General features: G+C 40.9%; 1 protein-coding gene across 4 annotated transcripts; it reads left to right on the forward strand.

The window, feature by feature from the left end:
* Positions 1-147: 147 nt before the first annotated feature.
* LOC137102338 (craniofacial development protein 2-like) lies at positions 148-16,358 on the forward strand. Of its 4 annotated transcripts, XM_067481765.1 has the most exons (10): positions 2,466-2,485; positions 2,774-2,860; positions 2,955-11,365; positions 11,837-12,160; positions 12,290-12,565; positions 13,602-13,706; positions 13,783-13,817; positions 13,928-13,987; positions 14,353-14,477; positions 15,098-16,358. In XM_067481765.1, the coding sequence occupies exons 3-9, from the start codon at positions 11,308-11,310 to the stop codon at positions 14,467-14,469; spliced, it is 975 nt and encodes a 324-aa protein (XP_067337866.1). In that variant the 5' UTR covers positions 2,466-2,485; positions 2,774-2,860; positions 2,955-11,307; the 3' UTR covers positions 14,470-14,477; positions 15,098-16,358. The 4 variants fall into 4 exon arrangements, with proteins under 4 accessions (XP_067337868.1, XP_067337866.1, XP_067337867.1 ...); XM_067481766.1 differs by lacking the exons at positions 14,353-14,477; positions 15,098-16,358 and adding an exon at positions 14,137-14,345; XM_067481767.1 differs by lacking the exons at positions 11,837-12,160; positions 12,290-12,565; positions 13,602-13,706; ... (2 more) ...; positions 14,353-14,477; positions 15,098-16,358 and adding exons at positions 148-484; positions 604-915; positions 1,319-1,564 and having other exon boundaries at positions 2,396-2,485; positions 2,955-2,983; positions 4,049-8,771.
* Positions 16,359-18,085: the final 1,727 nt, after the last annotated feature.

Genomic DNA, 18,085 nt, shown 5'->3' on the forward strand with positions numbered 1-18,085 from the left:
GTCACACCTACAGCACCTCACCACGGTCTTACAGCTCTCATACATGTCCTGCATCACTCTAACATACTTCTCTTCCACTGCAGACTTCCTCATACAATACCACAGTTCCTCTCTCTGCACCCTGTCATACAGTTTCTCTAAATCTACGAAGACACAATGCAACTCCCTCTGACCTTCAAATGTTCACCTCTGCCCTTAGCCGAGCTTCCACTACTCTTTCCCACAACTTCTTTTCATAGCTACAGTAGATTTAAAGTAATTAAAGGCTTTTATCCGACAAGAATTTAACAAGTAAGAAAAGAAAGAAGTTATAAAGAGGAAGTGACTCATCAGTGATCACAGGAAATAAAGGCTAAGTAATCATCTTCAAATAGAAACAACTTTAGTCATTTGAGTATGAGAAATGAACAAAGAAGATAGATATCTGAATTCAGATGGATTAAAATGTCCTTCTTATTTCTTATACTGATGCTTCAGTGTTCAGGTAAGGAAAAAGAGTCTTCATTAAACTGTATTAGCATTTGGAACTTAATTAATCTTCTACTGTCAACATGAATTTCATATTATCATTTTTTTCACACACTTCTCTCATTTTCACGACAGTGGTAACTGGACAGTTTTACTCCTTTACTGTCAGACGTGGAGATGACGTCACTTTACCTTGTGTAAATGTGGGAGATGATCAAGAGAAATGTGGCAAAACTGATTGGATCTTTGTTGATTCAGAAAACCGAGCACAAGTTTCACTGTTTGAGTTTGGGAAGATTACAACAGAATCCAACTCTAAATCAGACAGACTGAGTGTTACAGAGAACTGTTCTCTGGTTATAAAGAAGGTCACAGTTGAAGATGTTGGACGTTACACCTGCAGACAACAAGGTGGAGACTCTCTGGTGGATCTGTCTGTTGTTACCAGTGAGTATATTTAATACATGATATCATAAGTTTAAAATGACTGTCTAAACTTAACAACATAGTCCTTGACAAAAATACAGTGTGTGATATTTGTCTATAAAAATGGAAAATACAAGCCGCTCAGACATTGTTCAGATAGTGAATGCACATATAAACGGTTGCAGCGAGCAGCTTTGCTGTGACAAGTTATTCTAAGATGTCATTCAAGTGTGGTTACTGTTCGACCATAAGACAAAAGTGAGTCTGTGGGAACTTGATGTTCAACCTTAAAGCAATGCAATGAATGTCATACAGACACTGATCAAGCTCAGAGCTCTGCCTCTGCTGAGGCTAATTTACAGAGAATTCTAGTGATAAAGTAAATGTTATGCTTGATTTCTCCCTCTCATAATATCTTTGCCAGTGACTCAAGATGAGGCAGACAATAAGGTGACACTGAGCTGCTCTGTGTCGACATACAGACAGTGTAGACACACAGTAAAATGGCAGCATCAGCGTAATGACTATTTCACAGACGTGAAGACATCACAATCTTCCTGTTCTGCCATTGTGACAACATCTCACCTCACTGAGAGGTATGATGACCTACTGAAGTGCGCAGTGACAGATGGTAGAGGAAGAACATCTACGTTCAGCCCTCAGTTTTCAGGTGAGAACACGATGAGCTGCTGAAATCATTTTAAAATGACGTGGAAACGTTTTGTGTTTGTTGTGAATTCAATCCCACCCTCAAACCAAGAATTTATTAGATTTTATTTGTTCTTAAAATGAATCATTGATGATGTGATTTGGCTTTTTGACAAGGCTTCACAAAACAACATATCGCTACATAATAATTTGATTATTTAAAAATATAAAACTCCTAGGAATAGATTACATTTTTAATATTAAGCCCCTGTAGGCATTTCAAAGAGTCTGACATGTCAACAGGGGGCACGAGAGTTTGATGAGTCTGATGAGACCAAATGTGTGTTTTTTCTAAAACCAACTGTTGTAATAAAACAAAAGGTGAATTTATTTTAATTTTAATAGGATTGTATTGGTATAATGTTTCTTTATCAACATAAATCTACATGAGATGAAATAATACATAACCTGCTGTTATATGTTCATTAATGTTGTTTTGTATTAAATATTGTTTAAGGGACTAAAATAGGTTGAATAATTTTCTTCTGAAAGTGAATGAACATGATAATAGTTTAGTTTTGGCCAAAACAATGTATCAGTTAAAGGGTTTATGTGAATTTAAAGTATTTCCTGGTAGCATACACTTTATATATCATTAACTTTAGATTAGTAAAGAATAAGTTCATAAACAAAGATATGGACAACACCTGTTTAACCACTCACATGTACAACATTTGTCACTCAAGTGATGAGACTTGTGATAGATGTCGCCACTAAAACAAACGTCTGTCTTAGAAACAAACACGGAGTCTCACCACACACTTGTTTGTGTTTTGTGCGTCTATTTCATCAGGTGATGATGCAATGACAGCAAAATCAACCACAATCAAATCGCCCTTGTCAGCAGGAACCACACTGACAACAGATCCAATAGAACAACAAGGTATTGACTGGGACTCTGTCCACATTGATTAGTAAAGTGCTACACTACAAAGCTGAGCTTAGATTTACATGTTCCAGAGGTCGGTTTGGAAATGATCCAGTTTAGAGGAAGAAACTGCTGTTTCAGTAAATGGAGAGAAAGTTCTGTTCCAGATTTCCCTGCAATGCAGGCCTGGTATTTGCAGATGTATTACAGCAGCAACATGCTGCTATAGAAATAACTCATGGAAAAGCTGCAGCATTTTGAAAAGACCAAAAGTTGAAACCACAATGTTTTGTCTCTTTTCAGATTTGTTGAGATCCATCATTGTGCCTGTGGGTTTAGCAGCACTAATAATATCTGTTGTTTCAGTCAACATGTGGACAAGAACTAAAGGTGAGAACATCCACATATGAAACTTTGATAAAGACGTTTTCATGAACCTGGAATTTTTCTTCTGAAAGTGATTTTGACTCTTTTGTCATTTTAGGGAAGAAAACGCAGATGAAAGAAAACACTGTGAGTTTGAACACAGGATGATCAAATACAGTTATAACCAATCACCCACCAAACTGTTACTGGGCCAGTGATGGCTCCCTTTTGTAAGGCAAGGCCAGAACAATGGCCCAGCTCAGCTGCCTATCTCTCCACAGCTGTGGCTGAAATTAGGGCCACTGTACATTTAGGGACTGGAACAGGTTAAAACAGTGGCTCTGAAACACGACTGAGTTCCGAGGATTTTAATGCACCATTAAAAAACCAGTGTTTGCTTAGTGAAAATAAAGCTGGGGAATGAATACCTTGGCCAAAATCTGCACTATAAAGACAAATGAACAACTTGCTGTAGCTCAGTTGGTCGAGGATCAAGTCGCTCTGGATGAAAGCATTTGCTAAACGAGGTCTTTTATAATTGTAATCTATAAAGATTGTGAAAAACAAGTCGGGATGGATACATAAACATTTCCTAGTTATTAAATAACTCATTATGAAATGACAGGAATGTGGCAAATGCATAAATCTGCTTAGACCTGGCAGGCAAACAAGAAGCTAGTAAGAGAGGCCACCGATGACTCCTCCGGAGGAGTTAGAAGCTTCCATTGCTGTGATGGCTGAGACTGTACAATCCAGGTTCTTCAGCAGTCACAGCTTTATGGGAAAGTGGCATAATAACTATCACATACAGTTTGCCAGAAGGCATGTGGGAGACTGAAGTTACCTAGAAGAAGGTGGTGTTTGATGAAACCATAAAAACTGCGTATCATCACAAACCCAACACGCTCACCATGAGGCATGGTGCTGGCAGCATCATGATGTGGGGATGCTTCTCTGCAAAAGGCAGTGGCAGCATGAAATGCAGCAAATCCTGAGGACAAACCTGATGCACTGTGCAAGAGAACTGAAAAGCAGAAGATCTGATTTCTAGCAAGACAATGAGACCAAGCCCACAAATGGTTTTGAGACGATAGTTGATTCGAGTACTTTATAAGGAAATCCTGACAACATGAGACAGTTCAACACAACAAAACCACAAACTGAGCTCAGTTTGAACTCAGAATCTCAAGTGTGTTGTGTTGTTTTTCACAGGTTGGTAATGATGAAGATGAAGTGTGAAAATGTTGGAGACTCTTCTGCTTCTGTCAGACTCCACTGATCAACTACTTCAACATCAACTCACCACAGGAATCACTCACTGCTCTTAAATATCATCTAATCACAGGTGTTTTAGAAGCCACATATGACAGGATTCTAGATCTAAATGAACATTTGTAACATTATTTGAAACATCTGCAGCACAGGTTTTAATATTAGTACATAACTTTTATTTACATAAACACATATTTTGGATAAATTAGTAAAACTGAAAGTCAGCAAGATTATAACAATATATGATACAGATGAAAGAAACTTTTTCACTTATCACTTTCTGCCGTAACCAGTATTTTCTGTTGATGCTGGAAGCTCACAACACTGCAATTTGAGAAAACACAGGCAAATAGACAAAACAAGCAAATGAAAAAACTTTTTGACAACACAGATTAGAAACATGCTGAGAAACAAATTAAGGAACATGCTACTAAAAGCCACAACGAAATGGCAAAGTCTCTGCGAGCAACAACAGCACATCTACAAATCTAAAGATGAGTTTTTAGTGGCCCCTGGGGACATTGCTACCTACATGACAGTTGTCTAAAGTGGTTCCGTGGAAGACTAAAAAGTGAAGGACACAACTGGGATGCACTTGTTGCCATAGTTTCTGATGCACAAATGTACCAGCGCTGACCCTCCCTTGTCATGGTCCGAGTGCACTTCCTGGTTTTGGACTTTTATTTTGTGGCCCCTTCTCCCTACTTCCTGTCCTTGGTTCCTTTTGCCCAGCTTTACCCTCGTTTTCCCTCATTGTTTGCACCTGTTCCCTCCTCTATTTAAGTTCAGTCTTCCCTTCACTCCCCTACCAGTTCCCTGTTGTTGCTGCCCTCACCCACTCCAACCCCACATCTGTATGTATGTTTCATGGACTCTTGCATTCGGGACTGTTGTTTCTTGGATATTTGTGTTCTGGGACTCTGTGTTGTTTGGTCTGAGGTTTGCCTTCTGTTTATTTCAGTGTTAGCTTCACTCCTCAGGTTTTTCTTGGCTTGTTAGGTCTCGGGTTTTGTGTTTTAGGTAGGCTTTGTATTTTATTGACCAGCGCTTTTTGTTCAGTTTGTTCATGTCTGCCTCCCTGTGTGTTTACCAGTTATAGTCCTTGTTCTTCTGTGTCACTGATTTAGTTGATTTCTGTTTAGTCAGGTTCCTCCCGTGCCTTATTTTTTGGGGTGATTCTCAATCTTGCCAGTTTCCTTAATCTACCCTGTGTATCTGCTTAGTGGTTTATGTTTGTCCGTGTCTTAATTATTTAGTAGCTTATGCTTTACCCCGTGCCAAACATGCGAATCGTGACAAAGGCTTCCATACCGGATCGGTCGGGGCCTGGGTTAACAACGACCGCCACCGGTGCTGTTTACCTACAGGGTAACGGTGGAAATTGGACTACTGTTGGTCGAAGACGAAGAAGAGGCGGAAGGTGTGTTCGTAGGCAGAGAGAGAAGAGGAAAGCTAAGAATGTAGGACTGACAGTAGGGACTTTGAATGTTGGTACTATGACAGGGAAGGCTAGGGAGTTGATTGACATGATGCAGAGAAGGAAGGTGGACATACTGTGTGTCCAGGAGACCAGGTGGAAAGGTAGCAAGGCTAGAAGCTTAGGAGCAGGGTTCAAGTTGTTTTACCATGGGTCAGATAGGAAGAGAAATGGAGTAGGAGTTATATTGAAAGAGGATTTTGTGAGGAATGTTCTAGAGGTGAAAAGAGTATCAGACAGGTTGATGAGTCTGAAGCTGGAAGTTGAAGGGGTGATGTTCAATGTTGTGAGTGGTTATGCCCCACAGGTAGGATGTGAGTTAGAAGAGAAGGAGAAATTCTGGAGTGAGTTAGATGAAGTGATGCAGAGCATCCCCAGAGGTGAGAGAGTTGTCATTGGTGCAGATTTCAATGGGCATGTAGGTGAAGGGAACAGAGGTGATGAGACTGTTATGGGCAGGTTTGGTGTTCAGGACAGGAACGCAGAAGGTCAGATGGTGGTTGACTTTGCAAAGAGAATGGAAATGGCTGTAGTAAACACTTTCTTTCAGAAGAGGCAGGAACATAGGGTGACGTACAAGAGCGGAGGGAGAAGCACTCAGGTAGACTACATCTTATGTAGACGTTGTAATCTGAAAGAGATCAGTGACTGTAAAGCATTGGTAGGGGAGAGTGTAGCCAGACAACACAGGATGGTGGTGTGTAAAATGATGCTGGTGGTGAGGAAGATAAGGAGGACTAAGGCAGAGCAGAGGACGAAGTGGTGGAAGTTGAAAAAGGAAGAATGTCGTTTAGTTTTCAGGGAGGAGCTGAGACAGACTCTGGGTGGTTTGGAGGTGCTTCCAGATGACTGGACCACTACAGCTAATTTGATAAGGGAGACAGGTAGGAGGGTACTCGGTGTGTCATCTGGAAAGAGGAAAGCGGACAAGGAGACTTGGTGGTGGAACGAGGCAGTTCAGGAGTGTATACAGAGAAAGAGGTTAGCTAAGAAGAAGTGGGACACTGAGAGGACTGAAGAGAGTAGACAGGAGTACACGGAGATACAGCGTAAGGTGAAGATAGAGGTGGCAAAGGCCAAACAAAGAGCATATGAGGACTTGTATGCTAGGTTGGACACTAAAGAGGGAGAGGTGGATTTGTACAGGTTGGCCAGACAAAGAGATAGAGATGGGAAGGATGTGCAGCAGGTTAGTGTGATTTAAGATAAGGATGGAAATGTATTGACAGGTGCCAGTAGTGTGATGGGAAGATGGAAGGAGAACTTTGAAGAGTTGATGAACGAGGAAAATGAAAGGGAACGAAGAGTAGAAGAGGTGACTGTTGTGAAGCAGGAAGTAGCAAAGATTAGTAAGAGTGAAGTGAGGAGGACATTGAAGAGGATGAAGAGTGGAAAGGCAGTTGGTCCTGATGACATACCTGTGGAGGTATGGCAGTGTCTAGGAGAGGTGGCAGTAGAGTTTTTGACTAGTTTGTTTAACAAGATCTTGGAGAGTGAGAGGATGCCAGAGGACTGGAGGAAAACTGTACTGGTACCAATTTTTAAGAACAAGGGAGATGTGCAGAGCTGTGGCAACTACAGAGGAATAAAGCTGATGAGTCACGCAATGAAGTTGTGGGAAAGAGTAGTGGAAGCTCGGCTAAGGGCAGAGGTGAACATTTGTGAGCAGCAATATGGTTTCATGCCTAGAAAGAGTACAACAGATGCAGTATTTGCTTTGAGGACGCTGATGGAGAAGTACAGAGAGGGTCATAGGGAGTTTCATTGTGTCTTCGTAGATTTAGAAAAAGCGTATGACAGGGTGCCGAGAGAGGAGCTGTGGTATTGTATGAGGACGTCTGGAGTGGCAGAGAAGTATGTTAGAGTGGTGCAGGACATGTATGAGAGCTGTAAGACAGTGGTGAGGTGCTGTAGGTGTGACAGAGGAGTTCAAGGTGGAGGTGGGTCTGCATCAAGGATCGGCTTTGAGCCCCTTCTTGTTTGCTCTGGTGATGGACAGACTGACAGATGAGGTTAGACAAGAATCTCCATGGACTATGATGTTTGCAGATGACATTGTTATTTGTAGTGAGAGCAGGTGGAGGAAAATCTAGAGAAGTGGAGGTCTGCTCTGGAAAACAGAGGAATGAAGCTTAGCTGCAGCAAGACAGAATACATGTGTGTGAATGAGAGGGACCCAGGTGGAACGGTGAGGTTACAGGGAGCAGAGGTGAAGAAGGTGCAGGACTTTAAGTATTTAGGGTCAACGGTTCAGAGCAACGGTGAGTGTGGAAAAGAGGTGAAGAGGCGAGTGCAGGCAGGTTGGAACGGGTGGATAAAAATGTGAGGTGTGTTGTGCGATAAAAGAGTATCAGCGAGAATGAAAGGAAAGGTGTTCAAGACGGTGGTGAGACCAGCGATGTTGTTCGGCTTAGAGACTGTTGCACTGAAGAAAAGGCAGGAGGCAGAGCTGGAGGTAGCAGAGCTTAAGATGTTGAGGTTCTCTTTGGGAGTGACGAGAATGGACAGGATCAGGAATGAGTACATCAGAGGGACAGCTCATGTTAGATGTTTTGGAGATAAAGTCAGAGAGGCCAGATTGAGGTGGTTTGGACATGTTCAGAGGAGAAACTGTGAATATATCGGTAGAAGGATGCTGAGGTTGGAGCTGCCAGGCAGGAGGTCTAGAGGAAGACCAAAGAGGAGATTTATGGATGTAGTGAGGGAGGACATGAAGTTAGTTGGTGTGAGTGAAGAGGATGCAGAGGACAGAGTTAGATGGAGGCACTCCCCTGAAAGGGAGCAGCCGAAAGGAAAAGAAGAAGATGCTTTACCCCGTGCCCTTTTTCTTCAGGAGTTTTATTTCAGTTTGTTAGTCTTCTAGTTTTTATCACTGAAATTAATTCTGGTTTAGTTTAAGTCTCTCACCCTTGTTTTACTTAATTCGGGGAGTTTTCTGTGTAGTTTCTTTATTGTTTCCCATGTGTTCATTCAGGTTTTGGTATGTGTAGTTACCCGTATCTTTGGTGTTTTCTCGTTGGTCAGTTTCCTCTGTTTTCTTTCAGCGTTGTCTTTAAGTTTTATTTCCCTGGTGTTAGGTAGTGTGAGTTGTTAACTTGGAGTCAGTTTCTTGTACCCTCCTGGTAGGAGCGGTTTCTGTATTCGTTAAGTTTCCTGTCAATAAAAGCCCTTTTGGTTCGTCCCTCACACTGTCTCTTCTCTTGGGTCCAATCATTAACCTAAATCGTGACATCTTAGAGTGTATTTTTATTTTTTTTTTCTCTAAATAGCTGATGACCACTGTTTATCTAGTCTTAGCATTTTGCTAATAACTCTGATGAAATGTAATCTGCAACCCCTCGTTGCAGATTGTCTCTATGGCCCTGATCTACAGCTGGGGACACCTGACAACTAGTTATGTCTTAAGAAAAGGAGAGAAACACACTTAATGACTTGTTGGTGGGTTCTAAAAGTAGAAGATCTACAAATGTATAGAGATAATAAATTCTTACAGGTTATGAAACCAGAAAACCAAACAGTGCAGTTTGGTTAAAGAGGCGAAGACAATGGAGGGAAAATAACTTCAACAAAGCTAACTTTAGGTAAAGTCCTTTGGTTGTGAGGTCATAATGAAAATGACTGAGAGAAACTGGGTCTTAAGACTATACAGTCTTTACACAGAACACAGTTCTCAGACTGACACTGACCCAGACCAACTCCTACCAGTCATCACAACCATCAAATCCTAATTGTTTCTTCAGCCATGAGCCTGCCATAAAGACAAACTTGCATTCAATTGTTAATTACTGGTCAAGTTTTCAGTATGAATTTAGTACATAACATGCAGACAAACTAAAACACTGAACTCATGACAACTGACAGAATCTGCTTGGTGAAGCTAAAGAGACAAAACTGCCTGTTGGCTGGAAGCTTTTTATTAACAAGCTCAGCTCAGACTTTTTCGGGTTCAACTGAAGCCGTTTGTGGTTCATGGTCAACATCTGTAACCTCTAAGCTTTTATATGTCTCACCAGAGGGTGGCACCAGAGATTAGGCCTGTCAGCCTAAACTACACAGGCCAGTGGTGCTCAAACCAGGTCTAAACTACACTAAACTATCCCTGCACCACCCACTGCTGATTACCTGGATCAGGTGTGATCAGTCAGTGATCAGTGGGTGGTGCAGGGACAGCTGAACAACAAGCAGGGCTGGTATATAAAGGTACTGTAGCTTCAAAGATGCAGTGTATAAGATATTGTGACATCTAGTGGTGTGTTTAGGGATTGGAACCATCTCAAACCCTGGTGGAGAAGCCCCTCCCTGTACCAGCTGCACCGGCTCAGCAGTGCATACATACATCCGTGGATGCAGTGGGACACGTCATCAGTGATATTTCCTGGGATCCTTGTTGGTTTTGGGTCTCACAACATCAGACTCCCTCCCTCAGGCAAAACCAGGGAGGGTTGATCACTTGTGTCCCAGCAGCTTTGGTCCACTTTTTGGACCTTCTAATTTAGATCCACATGGAGGCTGTCTCTGTGGCTTCTGTGGTGGACTTAATGACTGTCCTCTTTGCAGCTCCTGTGATACAGAGCAGGGTGAAGATCTTGCACAGGGAGCGGGCAGCGAAACCTCTGGATCCCACCTCAGTGGGCTCACAGCAAGCCTTAGATCCCCTCCCCCACCAATTCTCTTCTAACATGCTTCTTCCATGCAGTCCTCCTGACAGATCTACCAGGAGGACCTGCTTCCAAGAAGCAGATGTCAGCACCATGTCTGGTCTCAAAGAGGTCGATGTTATGAAGTCTGGGAACTTGAGCTGCCTGCCTCAGGTCAACCTGCAGTCTGGCTGATGGTGTTGGCTGTGGCTGCTCTCCAGCACTTACAAAGGCAATGTTCCTCTGGCTATGAACATGTTTGCTTTTGTCCACTGCACTGGAAACGGCCTCTGACACAGACCTCAGAACTCAGGACTCAGAACAGGTCTCTTTTTCTTTCTTGAACTCAAATACACACACACAGACCACAACACTGTACCTCGGACCAGACTACGCTGCAAACCTGCCCCGTTTAACTCTTCACTTCCTGTTCTCTCATCTCGAGCAGTAAACCTGAGCACATCTGAAGGGTTTACAGTACAAACACACACACACACCTTCATTTTTACCTGTTTGGCACAAATAAAGTTTTGCAGATGTACTGTAAAAAACATGAACAGACCTGCTGCTGCACATGTTTAACTTCAACTCCAGGAAACTAGAGAGAGTTCAGTGAAACACTCATTTCATGTTAACCACTTGTATTTCTGCTCTTCATTCTGTGATCTTCAGTCTACAATCTAATTTTTATCCTCATGATGTAATTTCCCCTGTGGCTGCACAAGCTCCGAGCACCTATGCATTTATCTTAACTAACAATCTTCACACACTCAACTTCCTCTATTTTGTTTTGAAAACAATGTTTCCTTCACTATAAATCCCTGAGAAAAAGTCAGCAAAATGCATCAAACATAAATATTAAAACGTGTAAAAAGTGTTTCACTTTTGTTGAATCTCATTTTTTTCAAATGTAACAATTTACATAGTAAAGAAAGCAGAAAGTGACATCATTAGAAGGCGATGCCTCAGTGGTCACAGGAAGTACTGGCTGTAGTCACCTTTAAAAAGAAACCACTCAACACATTTTGTCAGTTGAGAGCGTGAGAACAGGAGTATGACAAAGAGAAGAGAGACACAGAACCACGATGAGTGTTTTCAGATGGATTCAAATGTCTTTATTTGTGATAATGCTTCAGTTTACAGGTAAGGACACATATATAACACACATTATTATGGGAAATGACAGTTTAGTTAACACAGGAATCAAAGTTGGACAAACACAATTTGGGTTGTAACTAAACTAACATCACACTATGAGCTGCGTTGTGAGTTCAGACCTTAGAAAACTGTTCCTGGATTGGTGGCAGGATGAGGTGGGTGGTGGTGTGGGGGCTTCTGTGTTTCAAATAGCCTGTTGGCCCTGTCAGAAAGCAACTGTCCTATACTTTGTTCGATCCCTGAATGCGTAACATGCATGTTGAGTGCTGTGAATGAGGAAGGAGTGTAAGGACACAGAAAGTGAACAAGCCTTTGCTGCTTACGGTTACGTTGTGTGTGAACAACACTCACATTCATGATCTTTAGCTGCAAAATGATAAGTTCTGTTCACTTTTTACTGAAAAACATTCATTAATTCTCTAAAATATTTTTTATATTTCTGTCTTTTAACAACAGTAACTGGACAGTTTTCCTCCTTCACTGTCAGAGATGGAGATGACGTCACTTTACATTGTGGAAATGTGAGAGATGATCAGGAGAAATGTGACAGAACTGACTGGTTATTCAGTGATTCAGGAAACACAGCAGCAGTGAGACTAAATCAATACAGGAATATTCAGAAGAATAAAAGATTTAAATCAGACAGACTGAGTGTTACAGAGAACTGTTCTCTGGTTATAAAGAAGGTCACAGATGAAGATGTTGGACGTTACACCTGCAGACAGTTTGACAAATCAGGACAATACCTAGACTCTGAGGTTTATGTGTCTGTTGTTACCAGTGAGTTTTTACATCCTAATGTTTTCACATCAAACTGTTTGTCAGATCCAGAAACTGAAACATTACAATAATTCTTTCACAGTGATGAAGTAAATTTTATTCTTGTTATCTTTCTTTCTCCATCCTTAGTGACTGAACATAAGGACGATGATAAAGTGACATTAACCTGCTCTGTGTGGACAGATGGACACTGTGGACACACAGTGAAGTGGTTGTATGATCATAATAAGAATGAATTTACAGACACAGGAACACCACAGAGTTCCTGTTCTGTCACTGTGACATTAACAACATCTGACCTTAATCAGAAATATTCTGACTTATTGAAGTGTGAAGTGACAGATGGTTTCAGCAGAAAAGTTCAGCAGTTCACCTTCAGACGTCCATCTTCAGGTGGAACATCAGGTGAGAACATGACGACTTCTATAAATCATTAGGTTGTTGCTGACAAATTTGTATTTTCTTATCGTTGAGTTTTGGATCTTTTAGTTATTCAGGTTCAACAACACCAACGATAATAATTAAAGTGGAAGCACCAGTCAATTTGAACACAGGGGGAAACAGCATCTATATAATCCAACAAGGTACAAACTGAGTGTTTCTCTTTGGTGAACGTGACGACTGCTCTTATTATATTTCCCTTTTTTTGTATTAAGCTTGATTTATACTCATAGGTTAGAATCTACATCATAGGTCTCACAAACGTACGACATAGCTGTGAATATAACACGACCCCTATTACTGTACCCTGATGTGCAGCTCTCCAGAAATGTAACTATGTAACTACAAGTTATCACAATGTGGAAATCTGTTCAACATCTTACTTTTAGTCACCACTGGTTGTAGAACATCAAAAAACCTCATTACACTGCAGAACAAACTCAACAGGTTGGAGCAGAAACAGTGTCACCACCTACTGTACTAAATTAGCAGTGTGATTGCAGAGCGACACAGAGCACAAGGATTTTTGCAGGAAGGTCTGCTGTGCCGCTACTTAATACACACACACACACACATGCACACACACACACACACACACACACACACACACACACACACACACACAAACAGTAGTGGTTGTACTGAGCAAATACTAGAATGTGATGAAGAAGTTTGAAGCATTTGAAAATACACCTCTGACAGTGACCAGCAGGGGGCTTTAGGGGACATTTACATTGTAATACCATGAGTGGACACTAGGAAACAGTGGCTCAATGACTTGATGCAGCATCCAGCTAGCTGGGGCTCTTAGATGGAAGTGGGGACAATGTACCCCTCCAGTACATGCAGGGACTCCAGAGACTGCTGCTGCTGTGGCGAATTATGATTTATTACAGATGATTATTAGTTTTATTTGGATGAAACCTATTTTTGTTCTCCATCTCTGACACTGTTGTTCTGATAACATCCAGCTGTTTACTGTTGTAAATTCTCTTTCCAGGTCGGTTCACTCTGTACATCTCTGTAGCTGTGGCTTCAGCAGCACTGGTTATTATAATAATAACTGTTGTTGTCATCAGATGGAAGAAAACTAAACGTGAAAAAAGTCAGTAAAAACCAGAAGTTTTGATGAGTCTGAATTTTCACTGTGGACGTTTACTGTGACTCTTTATTTCTTTCAGGCAAAAGAAACAAAACAGAACTGGATGAAAACGTGGTGAGTTTCAGCTGAAATACTCAAATGTTTTTATACATAATTAATTGTTAATATTAATAAAGGAGTGAATGAGTCTGTGTGTCCGTCATGATGTTGTCTTATGTGTGTAGGCTGAGCCCAGTGATGGTGTCTACATGAACTACATCAAGAAAAGCAAACGTACAGCCTGGGTAAGATGAGGGTTATACAAGTGATGTTAATGAACGAGGAATTAGTTTTAAGGAAAGAAGAAACATAATTCATACTTTATTGTTTATATCCAAGTCATTTTGGGATAAATGATTCTGATGTCTGTCAATCATTCTGTTCCAAACTAAAGGACAGGTTGAGGTTAAATGTGCTCCAGGTTTTCACGGTGATCCCCCCACCTTCAGACCAACATGTCAAGATATTTTCATAAATAAGAATAAGCAGATAAAAGTTGTGGCAAAGTGAACATTTGTTATATTTGAAGCAAAATCAGGAGTCAGAAGTCCTGTCAGGTTATTTTACTTATGTGCATGTGTAAATGATGTGTTGTACTGTTTCTGTCCAGGGTCAGAAAAATGATGATGGTCAAACTGATGAAGTGTCCTACAGCACTGTGAAAGCTCACTTTTCATCCTTTGCAGTCTGTGATGATCCTGATCCAGTCTACGCTAACATCAACTAATCAAATCAGTAAGATCATTTTGATTAAATGAAACATATATTGTTTACCTGTACTTGTTATCAATAAGTACTCAAATATAAATACTTATATATAGTGACATTGGGACATTCTTACATAATTGTTGTAAATTGAGAATTTAACCCTGTTATTCACAGTCTCAGCTCTTTGACAATTGACCCATTAAGACATTAACAATCCTTCTTGAAGTGGAGTGTGTTTAAAAAAAGGAGGAATGTGGCAGATAAATGTGATACACAGTACTAAGCTCTAAGCTTTATGTAAAACATCCATATTTGGGTTGCAATACACGGCTTTGCCACCAGGGTTGTACATGACAGTTTACTGTGGCTAGAAGCTGAAGTCAGAAAAGAAAACCAGACGACTGTCACCTGTCGGCTTTGTTTTACTGTTGTTTTATAGATGTTATCAACAATATACATCAGACCTCACATCTGGGGTCCTGTTACCTGTTCATTGACTAAGACACACCTGTACAGCTGAATGCATCAACCTTCAATATTATTTGGATTTTTGAAACTCATGTTGTTGCAATAACAGGTATTCCTATTATTTTAAGCACTTCATGGACACAAACATCTATAACCACATATCCTGTTTATGGTCGCAGGAGGCTGGAGCCTATCCCAGCTGTCGTTGGAAGAGAGGTGGGGTACATCTTGGACAGGTCGTCAGTCTATGTCAGGGCCAACACAGAGACATACACAGACAGACAACCATTCATACCTATATAGAGTCATCATGACCCAGTCCTCTTGGGACTGTGGGAGGAAACCAGTGTACCTGAAGGAAACATGTCAGCTCTACACCCAAAGTCCACAGCTGGCCAGGGATTTGAACCGCGGACCTTCTAGCTGTGAAGCAGCAGTGCTAACCACTCCACCACTATGCTGCCAGACACAAACATAAAAACTGAATAGAATGCATAATAATCTAGAGAAACTTCAACCTTCACAATGAACTCAATAAAAACATAATGGTACATTAATACATTTCTGATGGAGACAGTTAGCAGTTTGTCAGGTGTTCCTAATAATGTGCTCGGTGAGTGTGCATTCTTTTTATACTGTTCTTTATACTGTCTTCATGTGAAAGAAAGTTTTGTATATTAATGGCTTTATTTTAAGAAAAAACGTTATTTTCAACCTAACAACACTTCCTGTTTTAGAAACAGCTCACAAAGCATCAGCAGGATGTGCAGTCTGCATCCTCCTTCTATCAGAGATACATTAGATCATTAGACACAGACAGAGTGAGATGAAGAGACACAGCTTTGACTTTAGTTGCTGTTATGGCCCTGTGTGTTGGATTTGTTGTTCCTTTTGAGTTGTATTTTGTGTATATGTTTTTGATTGAGAGTGAGTGTTTTTCTTGTTTTTCTGGATCTGTGTTTGAGTTTTAGGTGCCCTGCCTAATTGGCTTTATTGGGGGGCAGTCCCGGAAGCTGATTGGTCCATCCTACACTTCCTGGAGTTTAAAAACTACGGTTCCCAACAGCCAGACTGGCTTCTCTGGCAGCTGCACCTGTTCTCTGTCCTTGGCCTCCAAAACTTTTAGAGTGTTTTTGGCTTGTTAGCATTTGTGCCTCATTTTTGTATAGTTGTTGTATATTCTGTAAATAGTGTCACTCCTCAGTGTTACTACTCAGTGTTACTCCTCAGTGATAGTATTGAATCTGTAGGGGTGAACTGCCATTTTCTTTCGACTGTTTTCTCTTGTTTTCACATTAGTGAGTTAGGGTCAGTAACTGTCTTTTTGTTTCTTTCTAGAGGCCAGCTAGCACTTTGTTTGGCAAATAGCTTATTGTGTTTATTATTTTGGCCTTATGGAGTTATATTTTCATGTTTGTATGACATTTTCTTTTGTGTAAAATAAATGTTGTACTGTTGAAACATTTGGATCCTGGATGTTGGTTTGGGGACCGGAGAGGGAACAGCCTAGTTTATCTTTGTATGTTGCAGCCCTACCCCCTAGACAGGGGCCTAACACTGCTCTACACTCACACTAAACCTCATGGACAAAAGTATGCAGACACCAAAACACATGTAACTGTGGGCTATGTCTGGGGTGGACAAATTACCAAAAACATTAGTAAAGCGAATCAGAGCTGTACTACTGCAACAGGAAAAGTGGATTTCAAAGTAAGAGTACCTGAGAACTTCAGTTAACTTCAGTAAAATCCATGTTCAGTTCAGACGACGGAGACAAACAGTATGATGTAGTAATGTACAGGCCTCTAACCTGTTTAATAGTTGTCTCTGTCTCTCTCCCTCCTTCACACAAACCAGACCACACTACACATCTCAACTCCCCACTTCCTGTTCTCTTACTTTAATGAGTAAACCTTCGCTCTGTTGGGTTAAACTGCTGTGTTTGCACTGGGCTCTGACTTTTGTATAAATACAGCTCGGGCCACATTCAGAAGTGGTCACGGTGACTAACCCAAGTGAGCTGGTTTATGAGTGTTAAAACCACTCGTGTTACTGATGTTTATCTGGTCACTGCTTCGTGGCTAAAAACTGCAGATCCTGCTGCTGTTCAACAAAACGCCTCCGTCTCAGTTCGCAGAAAAACAGTGACATCAGTGATTCAGTGAGGAACTAAGTGGTCTCAGACACCACCACACACCACTGCGAGTTCTATTCCGGTACCTACAGTGTCGCCACATTGTACCATGAAATTCCACATTAGCCCATCTAAAAAAGACCTGTGTTAATGAAAACATTTTATCTTCACACATTTAACTTCCTCTTTTCTGTTTTATATCAAGACATTATTCATCATACAACAACCACTCGTACAAACTGTCACGTGAGTGATTTAAGACACTGTCTTATTCTTTACTCATACGTCCTTATTTTCTCCTACTGTAGGTACAAACAAAATGCCTTGATTTTATTTCTGAAACACTCTCCCTCCTCTCATCACTGACCTCAGTCTCTTTCTGCCTCTGGGTGTTTATGCAGCTCTGTGTATCATCAGTTATCGACAGTGTAACATCACCTACTGTAGCTGAAATAATCTCCACTCTAGTGTCTCAGTAACTGTCGTCCTCTGGACCATATCATGTATTATTCATGGAGCGCTTTGCTTTAGAAAGATGGTTTTAGAGTCAAATTTTATGCAGCATGAAGGACTTCCTCTTTTTTCTGTCCCACTTTTTTGGCCACTTCATGTATTTTAAAATTTGTTGTGGCCTCGTCTGTTAATAATAATAAAGAATCAGAAACGAGGATAAATGTAAGATTGTAAAATGCTCTTGCATGAGGCCTGTATTCTATACTTTTGCCCTCATTCTGAATCACTGATAAGATATAAGTAAAAGTGCTTCAAGAATGTTTCACTCATTGGAAATCTACAACAAATTTAAAAAATTAAAAACAAATTTTGAGTTACAGTCACTAGTTACTGGAGGAGAGAAAATACAACCTCAACAGTCATAAAGAGGAAGTGAGGCGTCAGTGGTCACAGGAAGTAAAGTGTATATTTGTCTTTAAGACCAAACAGCTTCACAGACTTTGTCAGTTGAGAACAAGAGATCAACAAAGAAGAGACACAGAGAAACATGATGGTTGGATTCAGATGGATTCAAGTGTTT

Source organism: Channa argus, chromosome 17, assembly GCF_033026475.1.
Source record: "Channa argus isolate prfri chromosome 17, Channa argus male v1.0, whole genome shotgun sequence".
In the NCBI taxonomy this organism is placed as follows: domain Eukaryota; kingdom Metazoa; phylum Chordata; class Actinopteri; order Anabantiformes; family Channidae; genus Channa; species Channa argus.